This window comes from Xiphias gladius, chromosome 12 (genome assembly GCF_016859285.1).
Source record: "Xiphias gladius isolate SHS-SW01 ecotype Sanya breed wild chromosome 12, ASM1685928v1, whole genome shotgun sequence".
Taxonomy (NCBI): Eukaryota; Metazoa; Chordata; class Actinopteri; order Istiophoriformes; family Xiphiidae; genus Xiphias; species Xiphias gladius.
Window position 1 is genome coordinate 14,143,689 of NC_053411.1, and position 19,998 is coordinate 14,163,686.

Below are 19,998 nucleotides of genomic sequence, written 5' to 3' on the forward strand. Positions count from 1 at the left end.
ATAAAAAGGCACGGAATCAGATCGAAACGAACAGGAACATTTCAAGCATATTAAATAAAAAGAGGCATTTCATTTTTAAAACTCACATTTGATGAGCTTTACCACCTCCTGATGGGACATGGAGGACACCAGCGAGCCATTCACCTGTGAGAGGGAGATAGATGGAAAAGAAGAAAATCAGCAACTCTGAAAACGGGAAGAAATCAACAACTCTCAGATTCAGTCTCTTCAACGGAAAGTAGTGTAAACCTTTATGATTCGGTCCCCTTCTTGGACCCCGGCCTTGACTGCTGCACCACCTTTAAGGATGAGTAGGGGCATAGAGTCAAACTCATGTATAGAAAGAAACTGTTTTAAATTGTAAGATAGGTTAGGTGCGGTGATATATACAACTTATTTATCACTATCCATGTTATCTAGGTCATATTACATTTAAAAAATAATCTCCAAAATAAACTGCTATCGTAGCGTGCGATTTGACAGTGGACCTTTTTCCACAGTTTTGCTGAGCTTGTGTTTTTGTCAGTTTTGTCACAAAATCTGTCAGTTTATCTCATGAAAAAAGCAGGAAAAACAACTTTCCATCGCAGTTTGTTGGAGAATCTCTGTGTAAAATGACTGGGTAATAATTAGAAGCGTAAACACATCAGCTACGTCTCACCTGGTCGGACATTTTGCACTAGCTTGACTCTCTCTCCACACACTGTGAAGCCAAAACCGAGCTGGTCCTTCTGCACGACCACACATCTATGGACAAGACCAGGACCTGGGAGAGGATGACAGAAAAATATAAAGGGTGTTTGTGGGATACTAAAGGATATTAATTTTAGTGCAATCAGATATCTATGTTGAAATAGTAGCAATTACCTGTGCTCTCAGCAGGGACGTCAGCCGTTAGCTCCCTCTGCTGGGTAGCAGAGGATTTGCGCTCTGAGTCCCCGATGGTCAGACTGCTGAGCCTGGGTTTGAGGGGATAAGAGAGACACTTAGCATGAAACAATAACAAACATTTGAAGGGAAAAAAAATGAAGACAAGGAGCATCGCTGAAGGAGAGATACATGAAAGTGATGGACCAGGCAACGGAGAAAGAACGGAAGCTTACAATGGGACATACAGCAATTGACAGACGAGGAAGGGGAATCGGGAGGAGAAGATTCAAGGGAGGCGCATGGTCAGAATTGGGTTAGAAAGAGCAAGGAGGTGAGTATTTGATAAACATAAGAAGCAAGAAGAAAGCAGTCGACAGGAAAACTCACCAAGCAGCAAAAGGGCTGAAAGCGAAGCACCACAGACAGGAAGGAAAAACAGGTAAAGGGGAAAAGTGAAAGAGAAAAGAGAGAAGAAATTCAGAATGAAGCCCAATCTTGATGCAAAAGGGCACAAAGAAACCGACTGAACGGAAATAGATTGAAGTTCAAATAATTCCAACGCCCTTTATACTCTTACAGATTGTAAACACTGAGTGCAGTCATTACTTCAAAGAATATATTTATTTTAAAAAGGTGAATGGCACAAGAATATACAGTGTAAACACTGAAGTGATTTGGTATTATTCCAGAGGTCCAGTGACTGTTAAGCTTAAAAGGAAAAACTCACATAAAAACACGGCGAAACGTCTTTTAAATGTAACTCAGAGGGTAATTAATCCATCCAGATTGATTTGTTGTGATTTACTAAGATCCAGAGATACTGAGCTCCTGTACCTGTACATCCAATTCATGCTAAAATGGTCAGTTAATCAACAACAAAATATATAGTTGAGTAATCTCTTAAATCAACTGTCAAGTCGAAATGCCAAACTTTTGAGGGTTCTCACTCTTTGAATGAGGACTTGCTCCTCATATTAAGTACTTTTGGGGTTTGGACTTTTTGGTCAGTAAAAAAAACAAGCAATTTGAAGACTTCACCTTAAATTTTGGGAAACTAAGATTAACCTACAAATTATTGGAGAGATTAATTGATCTCGAAAAAGATTAGATGTCATCCTATAACCATCCATTCAAATATCAATTTATCAAACCAAAACAATCTGAATGGAAAGATATACTGTGAGTAAGTGGTAAACAGAATTTAACCGTGTTTTTCGCTTAAGTGTGTTCACCGGAATACACCTGAGCTTGCCCAGATAGGTGGATTCACAATTTATATAATACAAGAAACTATTAATGTACAAGTCCAATCCATCAGTATCATCGCCAATATTTACCTGATTAGGTGGATCAGATATTAACCATAATGCAACATGCAATATTCAGTTTTCTGGTATGACTTGTATGGATGAAAATGAATTGGTGCATCCCAATATGCTACAACACCTTTTGAGCACACGAAATGCATTTTATATTACTTCAAGTCAAAGTGCCCTGAAATAACAAGAGCAGCCACTGAGAAATTTCCTGCCACAGCTGTACAATCTGTAGGTGTCATTAACGCCCAAACCAAACCCTGCCATAAGCTCTTATTGGACAGCTGTCCTACCTGAACAGGTGGGCGTTTTTCTTATTGGCTGCCCTGCTGTCACATGACACACACAGACACAGACACAGACACACACAGACACAGACACACAGTAGTTGGAAGTAGTGGGCATGTGCACAAGAACACACAAGGAAAAAACGTTGACAGCAGGAGAAACAGGAAAGACATATGAACAAGACACAGTGGCATCAGACAAACGATCACAGAAAAACAACGTAGGGCTACATGGACAACGTGGCGATGAACAGCAGTAAGAAACAGGATGATCTACAGTACGTCAAGTTTTTTTTAGCAGAGGCACAGCTAGACACAGCAGGTGAAAAGTCACATGACACTGAATCAAAAGACAGTCACCAAAACGCTATTAATAATCTAAATGTATTGTGAAATCTTTTTCTTAAACTTGAGTTTGAGTAAGAATTTTTAGGCTGCTACTTTTGTCATACTTACAACATTTTGCCCTCTGTCATTGTTCCAGAGGGCAGTTTTTTCACCTCACGGTAACAGCCTGTCTGTCTAGTTTTTCACTGGCCAGAATGGGAAGTGAGATAAAGACAAACAACAGAAACAGAAAGTGTCTGGGTCCAGTGGATGTGAGGCTCGTACCTGTCCAGCGTAGAGGTGGGTTGGCGGAGACTCATGTCTGCAGCCTTGTGACACTCCTCTGCTTCCTGGTGCGGGATCAACGCTGTCACTGGGCCTCTTTTATCATCATCGCCATCACCATCGTCATCTCGATCCTCTTCAGTTCTCAGTGCACACAATGGGTCTCTCGATTGTGCTGTGATCAGATCTTCAAGCTACTTGGAAGCTGGTTCAAAACAGACGGAGTGCTCCTCATGTTCCCATCCACTCGACCGGTTCCAGTTAGGTTTCAGTAGAATTATAAAAGGAAGTGCTGCTAAAACTAACATTCAAAACTGACAATCTCCTCAGTATCCTTCCTCGCCAGGTTACGTTAGTGGTTCAAAATAATCACTATAACAAAGACTTAGTGGTTTGATGCAGTGGTTCAGCTGTTGTGGAAAGTGGGTAAAGGACAGTCTGCTTCCTCAAAGATCATCAATCATGAATGAATGGCTGTTATGTCTCGCTGTGCTCCAGGAGGACAACAGCAGCCATGCTTCTTAAGTGTCTGCGTAAAGCTAATTCATTGAGAATACGCTCTAAGTAACTTAATGATATTTAGTGACAACTTGCAATGAAATACTAACCAAATGCTTACACACAGTCAGACGTGTTTACAACGTGCGGCTTCAACAGCTGGGGCAACATAAATAATCCCATACAAGCTAAGCACTACCTTAACGTCGCTCGTTTCTCAGTCATATGCTTGAAAAGACTGTGTTAAAACCTAACATGAATGTCATTTCGATGGCGATATTATCTGTATTGGTGTGGCCAGCTAATGCAAATTACCCCATGCACACACACACACACACACACACACACACACACAAAAATGTACCTCAGTTTCAAAAGTAAAAGAAATGACGTTCCACACCACTCCAACACGCTTCCAGGCTAACTGTACCTGGCCGAAATTTACATGCTAGCACACTGTAAACAACAACCAACCCAGACGCTATCGTTGGCTTTGCATTGCTCCCTAACAAACTAGCTAGCTAATTAGCAGGTTATCCGGCGTGAGCTAGTTCTGCCGTTGGGCTTATAAAAATAAAAGCAGTGTGCAGCATGAAAGATTAAGGTGCTTCCCCTATTTTGTGTCGTGACTTATCTAATTAGCTGACTAGGGAATGATAACGACCATCTGAAGCGGCCTACTGTATCCAGCTAGCGTTAGCTTGCTGAAGTTAGCTCTACGGACAGGCCAACTTCAAACCGCGACATGGCGTTGTAGCTCACCGCGACCGAAAGCGCTCTGTACCGGGCTTTCAGCTGTGCCAACCCGTCGGTCCTTTCAAGCTAGCCAGCTAACCAGCTTGGTCTGCGGGGTGAAAGGCCAATGTGACTTCAGCGGCATGCGAGTGAAGGGGTGTTAAAGTGGTTGAGAGTGTGGCCGTCCATGCAAATTCCAGCTCGATGTATCCCCGTTTTCGTGCAAATTCGGACACTAAAGCGGCACGTTAGCCAGCTAGCTAGGAGGCAATACGATTCCAGCAGAGCTCCACCTCAAGTCTTCTTTCCAAAACAAGTCACAGAGGTACAATTTTGGATTTGCTTCTCTCGTTCTCTCGTGGTCTGCCAGAGGACTCAGAATTTAATCACAACCTTCGTTACATATATTCATTGCCCTTTTTTTTTTTTTTTTTTTTTTTTTTTTTAGTTTCGGTTCTTGTAATTTTGATCTCTGCTGTGTTGTTATTCCTCCTGTCTTGGCTGGCTGCCGATCCACCAGCATGTCCTCAGAGATCATACGGACAACCCCAGCGCCGCCCTCGTCTGGCTGGACCGCGCCACTGCAGGCGGTGCGCGCCGCCGTGTGGTCGATGCCGCCGACCGCCTCGGGTCCGTGGACCGGGCACGGAAAGTGATTTACCCCACGCACAATACACAGCATGTAACGGTACGAGTAAAAGCTCGCGTTGTAGCATTGTGTCTAGAGGAGAAAGACATTAAGAGGGAAGGAAAAACTTCCGGCCTTCTTTCAGTCTTTGTTTTTAAATAACGGCAGATTATTCAGAAATACAATCAGACGAAGTCCCCTACTAAACCCTGTTTATGTTTTTGCATCAAACACTGAAACAAACACTAAAAATTATAGTTTATAATATAGTTTGTGCACTTTTCCTTTTCTGTTTTTTGATCTCTTTTATTCCACCTTTAATGATTTTTCCCGGGCGGTTACAATAGTGACCGAGACGTTTCGAGATATAAAATGTCTCCTTTATATATTTATCATTCGATATCTTCCCTTCTGGACTCGCTACTTTTCAAGGATAATTCAGTCTTAGAGCAGTTATAGTTATAATAGTTATAGAGATGTAACAGCGGATTATTATCCCAGTTTGTTAGATGATTCTTAATACAACAGCGCTTTATTTATACTCGTAAACGGACGAAAGTCCAGGCACGTTTTGTGCAGCTTTGATTTTGCCGTAAACTCCCTTCATACTGGAGGAGAAGGTTCCTTTTTTTTTTTTTTTTTTTTTTTTACTGCAACGAATTCACGACTACACCCGAGAGGTGAAACCAGCACAGTCCCGCCGAGGCCCCTTGCACTCTTCCAGTTCCCGTGACCCGGCGTTTTTCTAACCGAAGCCCCAGGGGACAAACAGATGTCGGCGGGCGGGTGCACCCGAGAGGAGATCGATCCGGGTACCGCACTGGAATCAGCCCGAGTGATGGGGATTCGACACACACACCCACGGGTATGGCTTGTTTTTGTTTTTGGGTTGTTGTTTTTTTTTTTTTTTTTTTTTTTTTGTACCTAGCCGAGGCTTCGAGAGGGCTTCAACACTTTACCAAATATGGCCGGTGCGGGGCGTGGGATCCCCGCCGCTCTGAGGTATTGGTGGATGAGAGAGAGAGAGAGAGAGAGGGGGGACGCGCACTCACTAATTTACCGGAACTTTAAGCCCGTCGGAAAGAACATGAGAGATAGAAAATCAGTAAGTTCAATCCTCACACTAGTGTGTATTTCTTTCTTTATTTCCATCTCAGAGAACTTATTTTTGAAGGCTGGAGTTAACCGCGGTCTATTTTGGGGGAATAGAGCGGACGACAGTCGCACAGCGCTGGGCGCGGTATGTCCGCTACTCGAGACCGAAAAAAAACCCTCTGTGTCGCTCGCCTACTGTGGCAGTTTTAGTCAGTTCCGTCTCGCAGAACTCGGCCTTAAGAGTAAATACGTGGTCCTCCGGCCCCAGAACAATGCCCGCGGCGTCTGCCTTGGATTACAACAGAGTACGTGAAGATTTCAAGGGTGTAGCCAGGTTTTTAAGAAGCTTTCTCTGCTGACATGCCCTCATCTCACACCGGAGTAAATGCTTGGCTAAAAAACTTCTAGGCTATGAACAGTGGTCTACAGTGGCACTCAGGTTTGTTTATTTTTAAACGTCAGCTCTTGGGTATGCATGGCATGCAATCCTATCAAACCAAAAAAAAAAAAAAAGAAAAGCTAACCAAAGATTGGTTTCCTGTCAGAGGCAAGGGCATGAGGCCACACAACCGCATCTATCTCAATATGCCATAGCTGGTTTGTGTTTCTCATTTGGCTCAGGCAACTCTCTCAGTATTGTAATCAGGTGACCAAGCATGACCAGCATGTTCTCAGCAGAAACTTAAAGATAATGGATTCAAGCTTTGTGTGTGTGTGTGTGTGTGTGTGTGTGTGTGTGTGTGTGTGTGTGTGTGTGTGTGTGTGTGTGTGTGATATCAACTGAGCTCTGAGCTGAAAGAGAGCTGTACTCCCAACTCCAGGCTTCGTTTCCTTTGTGTCATTGTGACAGAGCGATTAAGTGCTCATTTGGTTTGTGCTCCTCAGAGCTGCTTCCTCCGTTGTCTGTGCTACAGCAGAACAGGAAGTGTGGCATTGTGATTAGTTGCTAATGAAGTTGGTCTTTTTCAGCGTTTGCGGCGGCAGGAGGAGACGACATGGCTTTCTCTAGGCTGTGATGCTCGCATGAAAGCAGCGCCATCCCCGGACCTGTCGTGGCCTTTCTTTTGTTAACATTAACATTTGAACGTTCTGACCTGTAACCATAGCATCTGCTTGACGGTGGAGAAGTCCTTGATGCTCATGCTGCTCACTCTACCTTAAAACAACCCGATGCAGTTTACCATTGTGCTTTGCATTCACAGGAAATACATATTGTGCTCATCACTGTGTACTAGACCCTACAGGGCACCAATATCAAACTTTTTAGTACAGCCTGGAGTTATAAATGTACTATTATTTCCCCTTTAGACTCAGGGACTTTCCGACTCCCTCACGCTTAAGCAGACAAACTTCAACTTCCTGTATACCTACCCTGCACAGGTCAAGGCTTGAAAAGCCAACCGAGATTCATCACACATTGCTTGGTCTTTACACAACTTTAGTTTGAGCCTAGACATGTCAGTCAGGGATGAAAAAACTTACAAATATTTACATTTGCAGCTACGATGTTGCAGATTCTCACCATTTGACATTATATATAAAGCCTATAAAAAGCCTGTTGATAACATTTAGCAAATTATCTGACACCACTAATGCATTTCTTTTAACAGGTTGGTCACTGGGCAACTGTGCATTTCTACAATATGGGCTGTAGAGATTTAAAGGATACATCATTGAGTTAGGGCTACAGCATATTGTGAGAAAGAGAATGAGCTGACTCTCTACTTAAGCCATAAAGTCCCATAGGATGTATCACTGATATACTGCACGGTAGCACTTTGCTCGCATTTTGCATCTGAATATTCCAAAATCACATTCTCATTTAACCAAACATTGCACCTATTTCTCCTGATTACTCCCGTTTTTCATCTTTTTGCAGAATACGTAACAAACATCTACAGAGTATGTGACAAGCACCCAACACAGGATCTCACATTCAGTTTTAAAGACTCATCTCGCCCCTCGCTGGACTATAGAAGCAACTTTTAACTCCTGACTGGCTGTGATATCCCACCATGCCACTGATCGTGTTTCCCACTTCCCAGCTGCTATGGGTGCGTGTAGCTGCCCTGTTATTCAGCTGCGTGGCTTTCAGTGTCGCAGCACATGGAGCTTCACTGCTCCAGGGAGGCATGGCTGACTGGTGCATCTTCTGCTGGGCGTTCAGTTTTGCCTGCACCCTGCTGGTCCTGCTGGTGGAGCAGTTTTCCCTCCAGGCCCGAGCGCCAGTGTCCTGGTCCAATTTCCCCATCACCGTCGCCTGCTACGCCGCCCTCCTTTGCCTCTCTGCCTCTGTCATCTTCCCCATCTATTTCATCAAGGACCAGCGGATGCAAAGCGAGGCTCGTGACCATCGCATTGTCTCCACCGTCTTCTCCTGCCTGGCGGCGGTGGCCTACATGGGGGAGGTGAGCCTGTCTAAAGCGAGGCCAGGAGAGGTGGCAGGTTACATGGCTACGGCTCCGGGCTTGTTGAAGGTGTGCCAGACCTTCTTGGCCTGTGTTATCTTCATCCTGGTCAGCGACCCTGTGTCGTATGATCATCATGCGGCACTCAAGTGGTGCATGGCCGTGTACTGCATCTGCTTCATCCTCTCCATGGCTGTGGTAGTGCTTTGTGTGGGAGAGTGCACCGGCTGTCTCCCCATCCCGTTCTCCAAGTTCCTGTCGGCGTACGGGCTCCTGGCGGTTATCATGTACTTGACCGCTACCATCATCTGGCCTGTGTTCCAATTTGACAAACAGTACCAGCATAGAGGCCAATATTCGTCAAAACTGATCACTGTGGCCGTGCTCACTGCCGTCAACTTCCTGCTTTACCTTGCTGACCTGGCCTACACTGCCAGGCTAGTGTTCGTCAGCGTCTGAGAGTAAGAAATGAAGGGGGGAGACACACACACACACACACACACACACACACAACCGCAGCGATGAAGAGCAGAAATAAAGGGGCCTTAGTAGCATTGCAGATAAGTGTAGCTGCTGTTGAATTCCTGGCAAAAAAGACATGGCTCTAACCTTTTGCTGCGTAATTGTAAAACGCTGTAATTAAATGTCCTGTTGATACAAGGAAAGCCCAATAAATCACAAGCTCACTGATATTATGTGTGTATGTACGTTGGCACAGTATATGTTTGTATATTACCAGATATCTACAACGACAGTATTTAACCTCTAATGTGACATTTGTTAAGTGTGCAAGACAAGTATAAGGTGAAAGATCTGAATGTTTTGTTTTACATGATGGTGTGACGCAATTAAAACAAGAGGATGTCTGGGTCAAGGTCAACCACACTGGACAACACAGAGGCAAAACAATATTGCAAGGGGAAAGTTTTTTTGTTTTTGTTTTTATTTGTTTTTTTTAAATGGTTTATCTATTTTTTATTGAAAAGACATGTATTCATCTGAGACACACAGGCATTTCTTTGGTTTCTGATGTGGAAGCTTCTTGTGCAATACGCAACCTAACAGAAAGATTTGTTCAACATCCTTCATATTGTCTTTTTTTATTAAGCTTTTGGATAAAAGCCCTTCAAAAGTGTCAGTATTGAAACATTTGAGAGACTGTAATTTAAGCAAATTAAGCCTTTAGTTAAACCAATAAATATTTTGTGTTAAATGGCAAATGTGATTCAGACACCCGCTTTGTGTTTCTAATTACTGACATTGTGGACCAATGAATGACTAAAGGTTGCCTCCTATCCATCAAAAGAAAAAACATACACTAATTGGAAACATGCAGACATTTTTGGACCCTCTAAATACCCGCTACAATTAACAGGGACAAATCATAAACTAAATTACCCTGAGAATATTGCCCTCAACCATAGAATACCTTTCTATCAGTGTTATTGTTTGAAGAAACTTTGTAAAGGGTAACTTTAAATGTTAAAACAGAGAATATGGCTAAATTGAATTATGTTTTCCTGGGAATATTACAGTATAATAAAAAATACAAAAGCTAACAGCAGTCATTCTAAAAATGAAGGACAGAGGCAATATTTTTATTATCAAACTATGAGCTGAATACATTTATCAATAGATAAGTTATAAAAAAAAAACAGCAGGTTAAAAGATGTTCATTCTAGTTTCTTACATGACAGGAAACCTTTTGTCTGTGTTTTAGACCTGAGTAATACGATGGATGGCTTGTGCCTGACTGTAGTCAAAACTTTGAACCGAGGCCTACATAATTCACGTGTCGGAAATCACGTAGATGCTTTTGTGTCTCGTTCTGGGAAGCTTAAAGAAAACAGGACGGTCTTGTCGTTCAGACTGACTGTCGGTCTGCAGTTATTCCTTCTTTGACAACATGGATGGTGAGTTAATTTTTTTTCTCGTCTTTTCGTCACTGTCAGGACTTGGACCTACATAGTACATAATGCAAATTTCCACACGCAGAACTTTGAATTACAGACTAAAACTGAAGGTCCCGATTGTGAATATAACTGTAACACTTAAGATGATGCTATACACTTCTGTACTTTTCTGTTTGTGGTGATGTTCTCAAATCTCTGCTCAGAGTGGCTATAATGAAAACCTTGTGGCCAGAGCCCGGAAATTAATAGGCTAGACAAAGACTATTAGATTAGACAGTATAAAGTTATGCTTATGTGTGAACATAGAAATTTCAAAAATGTGTGAAAGGGATTTAAAGCAGACATCAGGAAAAGATTAAGTCATAATTTTGATCCAACACTTCAGGAACGTGCATCTTCTGCTTCAAGTTTTTTTTATTTTATTGAAAGAGAAACATCAGAGTCTGGGCTGTAAATCTTACAAAGGGCACCTGAAAAAAATAACTAAAGAAATATATGGCAAATTTAATATGGTAAATGTGGGGCACTGGGCGTCGTGCAAGAAAACTTTCATATTCTTATCCAAAAATTCCCTTACTTTCTTTTTCCATGAGGCTTTTTCGTACGAGGGTTCCAAGTCAGATTCACCAAACTCTCTTAACTGCACAACAGGCTGATGAATACCACATGTTCATGAGGTGCACTTTTGTCAGATTTTATAGCATGATCAGCGCCCCTAAGGTTGCCAACACGTAGCCTATAAGTCTGCCTGTTCCGCTTTGTGGAAAAAGTTGAAGTCCCAAAAAGGACATACATACAAGTGTGTGACATCTGCAAACGAAAACACAACACATGTGGCAGAGTCAGCAGTCATATTAGAGGACCTAAAACAATTAGACAAATGTTATCTGTCAATGATGTTTCATCAGAGCAGTACTGTACAGTGACAGAAATAAAGAGGGAGGGGGGTAGGCTACATGAAGTTGCTAAAGACGTCCATCTAAAGCAAAGCATTTTTATGACTCTATGTAAGGCAGTCGAGGGGATATGGTGAACAAAACATTAGTCCAAGTTTGTGTTACTCAGTGTTTTCTAAATAAAAATTCTAATAGAAAAATCACTAGACAAATGTAAAGTATTATTAATACAGAGTCAATTTTATTTTCTAGGGCTATCTACATGGAGAATTGATCTGGTTGGAAGAACTGGAGCTGGGAAAACCAGCCTAGTTAACACCATGTCTGGACAAACGTTGCCCATTTCAATTTTTTTCTCAAGCTGAAACCAAATCTGTCAGTGGAAGAAGCGTCACTTAGATCGACACTACAGGTCTCTTTGACGCAGACAGGCGAGAGGAGGAGCTGAAGCGAGAGATAGTGAGGTGTATCACAGAGCGCGCTCCTGGGCCTCATGCTTTTCTCATTGTGCTCAAGGTGGAGAAATTCACAGAGCAGGAGCAGGCCATCATCCGAAATATATGCCAATATTTCTCTGAAGATGCCCTGAAATATGCTGCAGTTGTCCTCACTCATGGTGACCAGCTCCCTGAGAGACTGAAGATTGAGGAGTTTGTCGATCAAAGTGAGGGTCTGAGTGATCTCGTGAAGATGTGCGGCGGCCGGTGCCACGTCTTTGATAATAAATACTGGAAGAACAAACAGCAGGAAGACTACAGGAGCAACCAGTTCCAGGTAGAGGACCTTCTGAACACGATAGGGAAGGTAACTCAGGCAAACAATGGAGGCTACTTCACCAATGAAATGCTACAAGAAGTGGATAGAGAAACACAGAAAGAGGACGAGCACATTAAACAGTCATCAGCAAACATGCCACAGAAGGAGATCAGAAAGCAGAAAGTCTTTGAAAAGCTTTTGATCCAAGTGGCAGGGACTGTAACGGGAACGCTGTTGGGAGCCTTCCTCGGTGTGGGAGTGATGCTTACAATAGCTTTGACAGTTTTAAGAAAGAAAGGTTCTGTTACTCCAAATAGTTTAACTTTACCAGTGTTAGCCACGTCAGGGACAGCCAGCGCTGCCGTTGGAGGAGCAGTGGCTGGATATAAAGGATTTCGAGCAGCTGAGAAGGCTGCGAACCCCAGAGGGGGCAATAGAGAAGGCAGCATTTGATGTGTTGGATACAGCCCACGCTGCCTTAGGTTTGAAGGTTAGAAGAAAAGGGAGAAAAAATGTGGTTCAGGACATAGGAGTAAAAATAAATACATTCAAACGCATAATCATCTCCTAGCTTATACAGTACGTTTGTATATTTGGTTTGAAATAAATCTTTAATGTCGTGCCACGTTGGGATTCTTTGGTAAGATAGAAGAGATGGCTCGATGAAACCAATGATCAAGCTTTAAGTTGCTTTTTTTTTTTTCTTTTTTTCTGTATTTACACTTTAGTTTCCTGTCATTTATATCAGGCACGGTGCCATTTTGTTGTACCTAACATCTGAAAGAATGTTTTTTGAGCAAGTAATATTTTTTATAATACTTTAACCATGACCGAGGTTTGAATGTCGATGAAGCTTAAACAGTGCACAGGAGTCAGCATATTGCAAATAAAAAAAGCATGAATTTTGTTATTTGTTTCTCTGAATAACTTAAAAAATCGTATCCGTTATACTTCAGCATACAAAAAAAAAATAAAATCCAGGGAGTGTAAGTGATCAATAATCAAACTAATTTCTACCAGAGGAGTAAAGATAAATAAATGATTAAAACCGCAAAGGGTTCTGCTACTAAGGAAACAAATCTGATTTCACTTACATAAGATTTAACAGGTGATACTGGGGCAGAGGCATTAAGACAACTAAAGTGGATGCAAAGGTGGTGCCGCGCTCAGCTTCCTGTTTTACCTGGTAGGCCGTGCCTATGATGTCAGACTGGATTGAGTCTGTGTTTCATTTCGAGAGACATAAAATTTGTGTGATTTTGTTTGCGTGATTTTTTGTGTGACAGTGAAATCAAATGTATACAGCTTGCCTGTACGTGGACAATGTGCGCTGATCCCTCCATCGGCCTGTAGCCAGGACACAAGTCCGAGAGGTAGAAAAAACAAAGCAAAAGGCAAGTCGGAGCAAGACAGCAAGAGACTTTCAGTAGAGACATGTCATGGATCAGACTCATTTTTTGCACAGCCGTCAGTTATGCTTATTCCTTCTAGCTGTTGTGCCAACAATTTGCACCATACTCTAACACAATAATTTTCTTTAAAATCTAAATTATGCTGATGCTCCCATGTCAGTTGTAATTGCTATATTTACTGTAGTGCTGTATTTTTGTGGCATTGTCGAAATTCACAGTTCCCAAGTATATTAAAAGAGATTTTACTTGTCCATTCCTGCTCTATGCACTAATAAGAATTTCTAACGTTTCCAAAGACTGCAACGGGTTCATTAACATTCTTAGAAAATACTGGCGACAGGTACACGCATGGAGTATCCAACTATTGTCCTAATGTCATGTCTCTCTGGTGTGCAGTCTGGTAAAACCCTCCAGCTGAATATGATCGTTGCCATTGACGAACCAGTTAAAATAACATTCCTTTTCCACCTGTACCTTCCCAGCCACGGATTTTTGGCTTTAAAATTGATTTCCAGCTTTTTTGATGCTTCACCGCAGCCTGAGATTGTCAGGCAGGGCTCCTCTGGCTGTTCCTAAGTCCCAGCTGAAGGTGACCTCGGAGCCCCTCAGCTCTGGAAATCCCTGCCTAACAATCTGAGGCTTGCAGAATCAGTGACATTTTTAAATCACTTCTTAAAACCTATCATTTGAAAAAAGCCTTTTACTAATGTCATAAATAGTTTGGTTTCTAATATGTTGTCTCATTTCTGTTTAATCATTTTACCTTTTTTTTTATCTTAACAAGTTTTATTGTGCTGTATTGTTTTATGTAAAGCACTTTATAACTGTTTTTGAAAAGTGCTGTATAAATAAAGTTTATTATTACTCTTGTTGTTGTTGTTGTTGTAAATGTAAATGCTGGAACTCACAATGAAATCTCACACTAAGAGTTTAGAAGACTTATTTTAAAATGTATTATTCATCTTTTGGTGTTAGTATTAAAAAGAAAATTTTTAAGCATTTAAGCCAAGCTTTGTCACACAGTTCCGAGTTTGTAACACTATTTAAGGATAATATACTTTCATTGATATGGCTGACAGTTAGTTTGGCAACTAACCACTCCCCCCCCCCCCTTTCTATTATGAGAAAGTGAAACTTATGAGCGCTCTTCCGTGCACATGTGACACTCGTCAGAATGGCTGAACAGCAGCAGGAACACGGCGTTGACTTGGACCAGAGTCAGTTCAGCTGTCCAGTATGTCTGGACCTGCTAAAGGAGCCAGTAACCATCCACTGTGGGCACAGTTACTGCAGGAGCTGTCTTGAGAGTTGCTGGGACCAGGTGAAGGCGAAGGGAAAGTACAGCTGCCCTCAGTGCAGGCAGACTTTCAGTCCAAGGCCTGTTCTGCGGCGGAACAACATGCTGGCTGAGGTAATGGCGCGAATATTAGAGGTAGAAAGCCTTATATAGGTTTTCGATAGCTAGAGAGGTTTGTGCTATGTCTTAGAATTAGACCAATCAGATGAATCCTCTGTATGAATACATCCCATCCCTCTAGGAAGAGCACAGTGTGGTAGGGATTGCAAGGTTTAAAGAATATGTCAGGAAAGCCTTGGTAACCGTACGCTCTATCTGAGAGAAATCTGTTCTCGTTCTGACTTGTCCTATGTGTCATGTAATCTACAGTACGTCTCACCACCTTCCCTTTTATCATCCCTAGGTTGTGGAGAAGCTGAAGAAGACAAGCAGCCAAAAGGCTTCTCCCTCTGCGGGTCTGGCCTGTGCCGGCCCAGCAGATGTCGCCTGTGATTTCTGCTGCGGGACCCAGCCCAAGAAAGCCACGATGTCTTGCTTGACATGCTTGGCGTCTTACTGTCCGGCTCACCTCGAGCCTCACCACAGCGTTCCCGTGCTGAAGACACACCAGCTGGTCTCAGCTACAATCCCACTGCAGGAAAAGATGTGCACTAAGCACAACAAGCTGATGGAGGTCTACTGTCAGACGGACAAGAGGTGCATCTGTTATCTGTGCACCATAGACGACCACAAGCGCCACGTAACGACATCAGCTGCAGCAGAGAGGGCTGAGGAACAGGTAGAAACAGAGACGCCACAGAACTAGTGAAAAGCAACTGACATTGACATCTTTGTTATTTGCTGAATTTTTATAGTTTTTATTACCAGTAATACTCCGTCATTGAGATGTGACTAAAACATCCACAATGTTGCACCAACAATTTCTTTCAGATGCAGCTGGTTGTGAGTCAAAAGAAAGTCCAGGAGAGAGAAAAGGAGAGAGAAAAGGAGCTGGCTGAGCTGGGCCAAGCTCTGAAGGATTTCAAGGTATGGAATCGGTATATGAGCCCCTGTGTGTATTGACGGCTACAGTATAGAGGCAATCCTGTCTCGGTTTTGATATCTGGCATGGTGAGCTCGGAAAGTGCTTCGATCAGCATCAGCAGGAGCATCAGAAAAGTTTAATTAACTTAGACTGAAATATTCATTTAACAATATATATATATGTTATTATTATTTTTTAAACTGATATATATAAATATATCAGTTTAAAACTGAAAGCAGGCTCTAATCCTGAGTTTTCAGTTTTAATAAGGTTACCTAGTATATGGATTGTGCCTTTAATTTAAGTTATTGCCAGTGTTGATTAAGTTCGTCATGACAGTGACAGTGTTAAAAGGGAAGGAGATCACATATGTAGAGGCGTCCGTATTTTTGTGCTGCACCACTGGCAGTTGTTAATTTCTGGCAGCAGGGATATTTGAATCCAGATGATCCATACAATCAACAACTGTCTACGCGTAATATCATTTCAACTGAGTGACTCATACCATGTCGTGTCAGGAAAATCCGGACTTTGCCACGCAGAGAGTGTATTTTAAAAGGAAAAACCCTGATGTTTTTTCTTTTTTTTTTTAAAACAGAGCTCTACCCAGACCGCAGTGAAGTCCTGTGATAAGATCTTTGATGAGCTGATCTCCTCCATAAAGAGAAAACGCACTTTGGCGAAGCAGCTGATCAAAGCCCAGGAGAAGACTGCCGTGGCCCGTGCCGAGGAGCTGCAGCTGCGGCTTGAGCAGGAGATCGCCAAGCTGAAGAGGAGAGACGCCGACCTGGAACAGCTTTCCCACACAGAGGACCACATCCATTTCATTCAGGTAACACACACTTTTCAGTGTGGTGTAGAGCAACTTTATCTGTCGTGGGTTGTTTTTGTTTGTTTGTTTTTAGCATTTCTATCACGTTGTATAATTTTTATATTATTTCAATTCCACAGGACCGTGCTATACAGTCAAAGCACTCACCATCTGTAGCTGTAGAGGCTTAAAACAAAGCAGAACTCAGCTCAGCTCGTTTTTCTTGAGGAAATACGTCTCCCAAAAGTGACATCTGCTGGCCAAATTTTGAAAGCACGACACGTGCTGACCACGTCGGAAAATCACGATTGATTTTGCTTTTGATTTCGTCTCTCTTCTGGTGTCTGACTCATTGAATTTCCTCCAGATCTTCCAGTCTCTCTCCAGCCCCTGCGAATCGCCAGACTTGCCACCCGGAGCTGTTGTTCGTCCTCAGCGTTCGATTCAAACTGTGACTGGCTGCATGTCTGAGCTGAGAGATGACATAGAGAAGCTCCTGAAGGACAAATGGCCTCAGATCTCTCTCACAGGTACCGGAGAGACATATAAAAAGAGCTATATAGTGTTTTTATTCAGGTCCAGTGGTATTTAGGTTTGTCTTTTTTGTTAGTGTCTACTGTAGATGTTGTACTGCCACCTTTGCCAAAGACCAGAGAGGAGTTTTTATGCTGTGAGTAGTCTTCTGCGGTTCCGCAATACACCAGCGCATTATTAATGAACTGAACATCACAAGATTCATGTTAATATTGTCTTTGCTCTTCCACCAGATTGCTGTCCTCTAACACTGGATGCGAACTCAGTCTACAAATACTTTTCCCTTTCACAGGAACACAGGCGGGTGACTTGTGGATACTATGAGAACTACTATGCTGATCACTCAGACAGGTTTACGAATATCAGACAGGTGTTGTGCAGAGAGGGTTTGTCAGAGCGATGTTACTGGGAGGTCAGTTGGATTGGTCAGACTTGGTCGGTGGCAGTGTCGTACAAGGACATCAGCAGAAAATCCTCATATGACTCAGAGTTTGGAAAAAATAACAAGTCGTGGAGTTTGCTGTGTTCCCCTAATGGTTATACTTTCTGGCACGGCGGATCAAGCAGGGCGGTGTCAGGGCCTAAATCCTCCAAGATCGGAGTGTACCTGGATTACAAGGCAGGCATCCTGTCTTTTCATAGCATCTCTGACACAATGACTCTGCTCCACACAGTCGAGGACACATTCACTCAGCCTCTCTATCCCGGCCTTGGGCTGAATACTGATCGATCAAACAGTGGATATTACGCAGAACTGATCAAGTTATGGTGATAAGATTTATATTGGGGTGTTTCTTTTTGTTGCCACTGTTGATCAGGCTGTAATTGCAATTGCTATAATTGTAATTTTTCAGCGTTGTCCTTTGTTGCAGAGTTTTTGTGCCAATTTTCCCAGTAGCTTTTCAGCATTAACAAGAAATGCTGCAAAAAATTCCGACCACTATTTTGGTGAAAATTTGTAAAACTTTAATCTTATACATAAATGACAAATACTGCATCCCTGCAACTTCGCCCTAGTTCTCTGAGTAACAACATCCAAAGGCCCGAACAAGTAGTTTCCTAATTGCAACGCTTAAAACAGGTAAAAGGGTCGTTTTTGAACTCATACACTTACTATTTTTTATATCAAGAGTCGGAGAAGATATTACACCGTTATTTACGAGACCAGGTAAAGTGCCTAAAAAGAGAAGAACATTGGAACGAGGGAGGGGTCAGGTTGTAAGCTCCACCGAGGGCAGGACAGGTGGAAAGGCATAAATGTGAATGCTTTCAAATTCTGGTTCAGTTGCTCCCAGGACCAGCTCAGTTTATTGTATGCTTTTTTGTCTATATGCAATAAATCAGACCCAGTGGACTTCAGTTAATTACTTACTACGTTGGACTTAAATGGAAAAACCGTGTGGTGGAGGGGCCCAAGCCTGACCGGCCCCGCTGAGGGTTTCCTCTCCTCGCAGTAGAGTGGCGTGTGTTGGTAAACACACACGTTGTGAACCGGTTTGGAGTTTTTCCTTTCACTTTGGCTCTCCCAGCTGAAACAAACTCATTGCTCCGTGGGGTTTTCAGGTATTTCTCAGTAGGTACCACGTGGGTCCTTGCTGGAGGTCTGTCTGATTTAAAACAGGACTTCTGAAGATGTTCTAAAAACAGGAAGGTTGTTGTTGTTGTTGTTTTTCCTGTTGAATGTGTTTCAAAGTATTATGGCCTGCACTTAAAGTGACAGCATGTTAAAAGGTTTGCTTTCAGTTATTTCATTTGGATTTAAAACTTTTTGGAATACTTACACAGTTTTGCATAAAATTGGTGCTCAGAAATAGTGACACTTACTTTCTTGAAAAAGTTACTTCAGGCTATATTAGCAATGCCACAGTTACTTTTGTATTTGTGTATTAACATTCCACTCTGTTACTTTTTTTAGACTATAATTTTAGTAAATATTACAATACAATATCTGTTTATTTTTAGTTATTTACATGATCATGCACATTGGGAGAATTTATATGCAGAAGATTGGGTTTTGGATTGTTTTAATCATTTTTTTTTTTTTTCTTTAAAAAAAAAAAAAAATAAAGAAGAAATAAATGCATGCTCACAGCCTATGACTGCAGATTTTAATTTGTCTCTGTTCTGTGGCAGAAAATGTACTGGCAGATGAGTCAGAAGAGTCTTAAATGTATTATTTGAATATCAAATTTAACAAGTACAATGTACTACAATGTATTTTGTAGCTTTGTGTCTTCAGCAGCGTAGCAACATTCGGGCGTCCGGAGCTTCTTGCTGTGTCTTAATTCGCTGAAGAATTCACAAAGTTAAAGGAATTCTATGCAGGAGACGACACTGTGTGTCAGTACCCGACTTACCGCCAGTTCACTCCAAGCTAAAACAAATGAGATATAATACCACAGTCCCGCAATAAACCCACCTTCATGACGGAAGTAAGGTTCAGGTTTTGCTGAAGCTGTTACACAGAGGTGTCGATTCAGCTGTCTGGTCAGCGTGGCTGCTGCAGTTTCACTGGTATAAATGTGGAGGGAAAGATATTAGAAACACCTCTCATTTAACTGAGGTTCATACTTGTCCACTCTTCCCGGATCCTAGCTTCTCTTTTCCAGTGATCCATAGCTTGAAGGTGAGCGGGAGAGTGTATATTTACACGAAGCCTACACTCGCCACCATTTGTTCCTGCCTTCCCCTTTAAGTCAGATTTTGACTATATTTAAATTCGGACATTTTTACTCAAAGAGCTGTACAATCTGTACGACATACAACATCTCCAGTTTCTGAATTCAGGTTCCTAAGCCCAATAAAAAAAATCAAAAAAAATCTGTGGGTGACATGCACAGTTTGAAATCAGTGTAACATCAGCACAAGAGGCCCGCTGTATCCCAATATGTGGGCTATTCCTGCTT

At 42.2% G+C, this 19,998-nt stretch overlaps 3 protein-coding genes and 1 pseudogene across 18 annotated transcripts in view; 3 read left to right on the plus strand and 1 right to left on the minus strand.

The window, feature by feature from the left end:
- arhgef11 (Rho guanine nucleotide exchange factor (GEF) 11) overlaps positions 1–3,187 on the minus strand; it is a 20,979-nt gene extending 17,792 nt beyond the window's left edge. For 2 of the 4 annotated variants that reach the window (XM_040140604.1, XM_040140602.1), the window contains exons 1-6: positions 3,086–3,155; positions 2,480–2,512; positions 868–959; positions 662–766; positions 250–299; positions 87–144 (exon numbers count right to left, since the gene is read on the minus strand). In XM_040140604.1, the coding sequence (XP_039996538.1) occupies positions 87–144; positions 250–299; positions 662–766; positions 868–959; positions 2,480–2,512; positions 3,086–3,120 (373 nt within the window). In that variant the 5' untranslated portion in view covers positions 3,121–3,155. Of the gene's footprint in view, positions 1–86; positions 145–249; positions 300–661; positions 767–867; positions 960–2,479; positions 2,513–3,085 lie in introns of all 4 variants that reach the window. The other 2 variants (XM_040140605.1, XM_040140603.1) reach the window with 1 other exon arrangement.
- Positions 2,545–11,439, plus strand: myadma (myeloid associated differentiation marker a). 13 transcript variants are annotated; one of them, XM_040140645.1, is made up of 3 exons: positions 2,545–2,795; positions 2,958–3,100; positions 7,921–11,439. In XM_040140645.1, exon 3 carries the CDS (start codon positions 8,057–8,059, stop codon positions 8,906–8,908), a length of 852 nt encoding a protein of 283 aa, XP_039996579.1. In that variant the 5' UTR covers positions 2,545–2,795; positions 2,958–3,100; positions 7,921–8,056; the 3' UTR covers positions 8,909–11,439. The 13 variants fall into 13 exon arrangements, with proteins under 13 accessions (XP_039996579.1, XP_039996580.1, XP_039996583.1 ...); XM_040140646.1 differs by having other exon boundaries at positions 2,545–2,751; XM_040140649.1 differs by having other exon boundaries at positions 2,545–2,729.
- LOC120797719 lies at positions 11,438–12,939 on the plus strand (annotated as a pseudogene).
- A 1,661-nt stretch (positions 12,940–14,600) lies between these two features.
- Positions 14,601–19,089, plus strand: LOC120797202 (tripartite motif-containing protein 16-like). Its single transcript, XM_040140625.1, has 7 exons — positions 14,601–14,837; positions 15,127–15,501; positions 15,654–15,749; positions 16,346–16,579; positions 16,926–17,088; positions 17,169–17,228; positions 17,326–19,089. The coding sequence occupies exons 1-7, from the start codon at positions 14,601–14,603 to the stop codon at positions 17,862–17,864; spliced, it is 1,704 nt and encodes a 567-aa protein (XP_039996559.1). The 3' UTR covers positions 17,865–19,089.
- Positions 19,090–19,998: the final 909 nt, after the last annotated feature.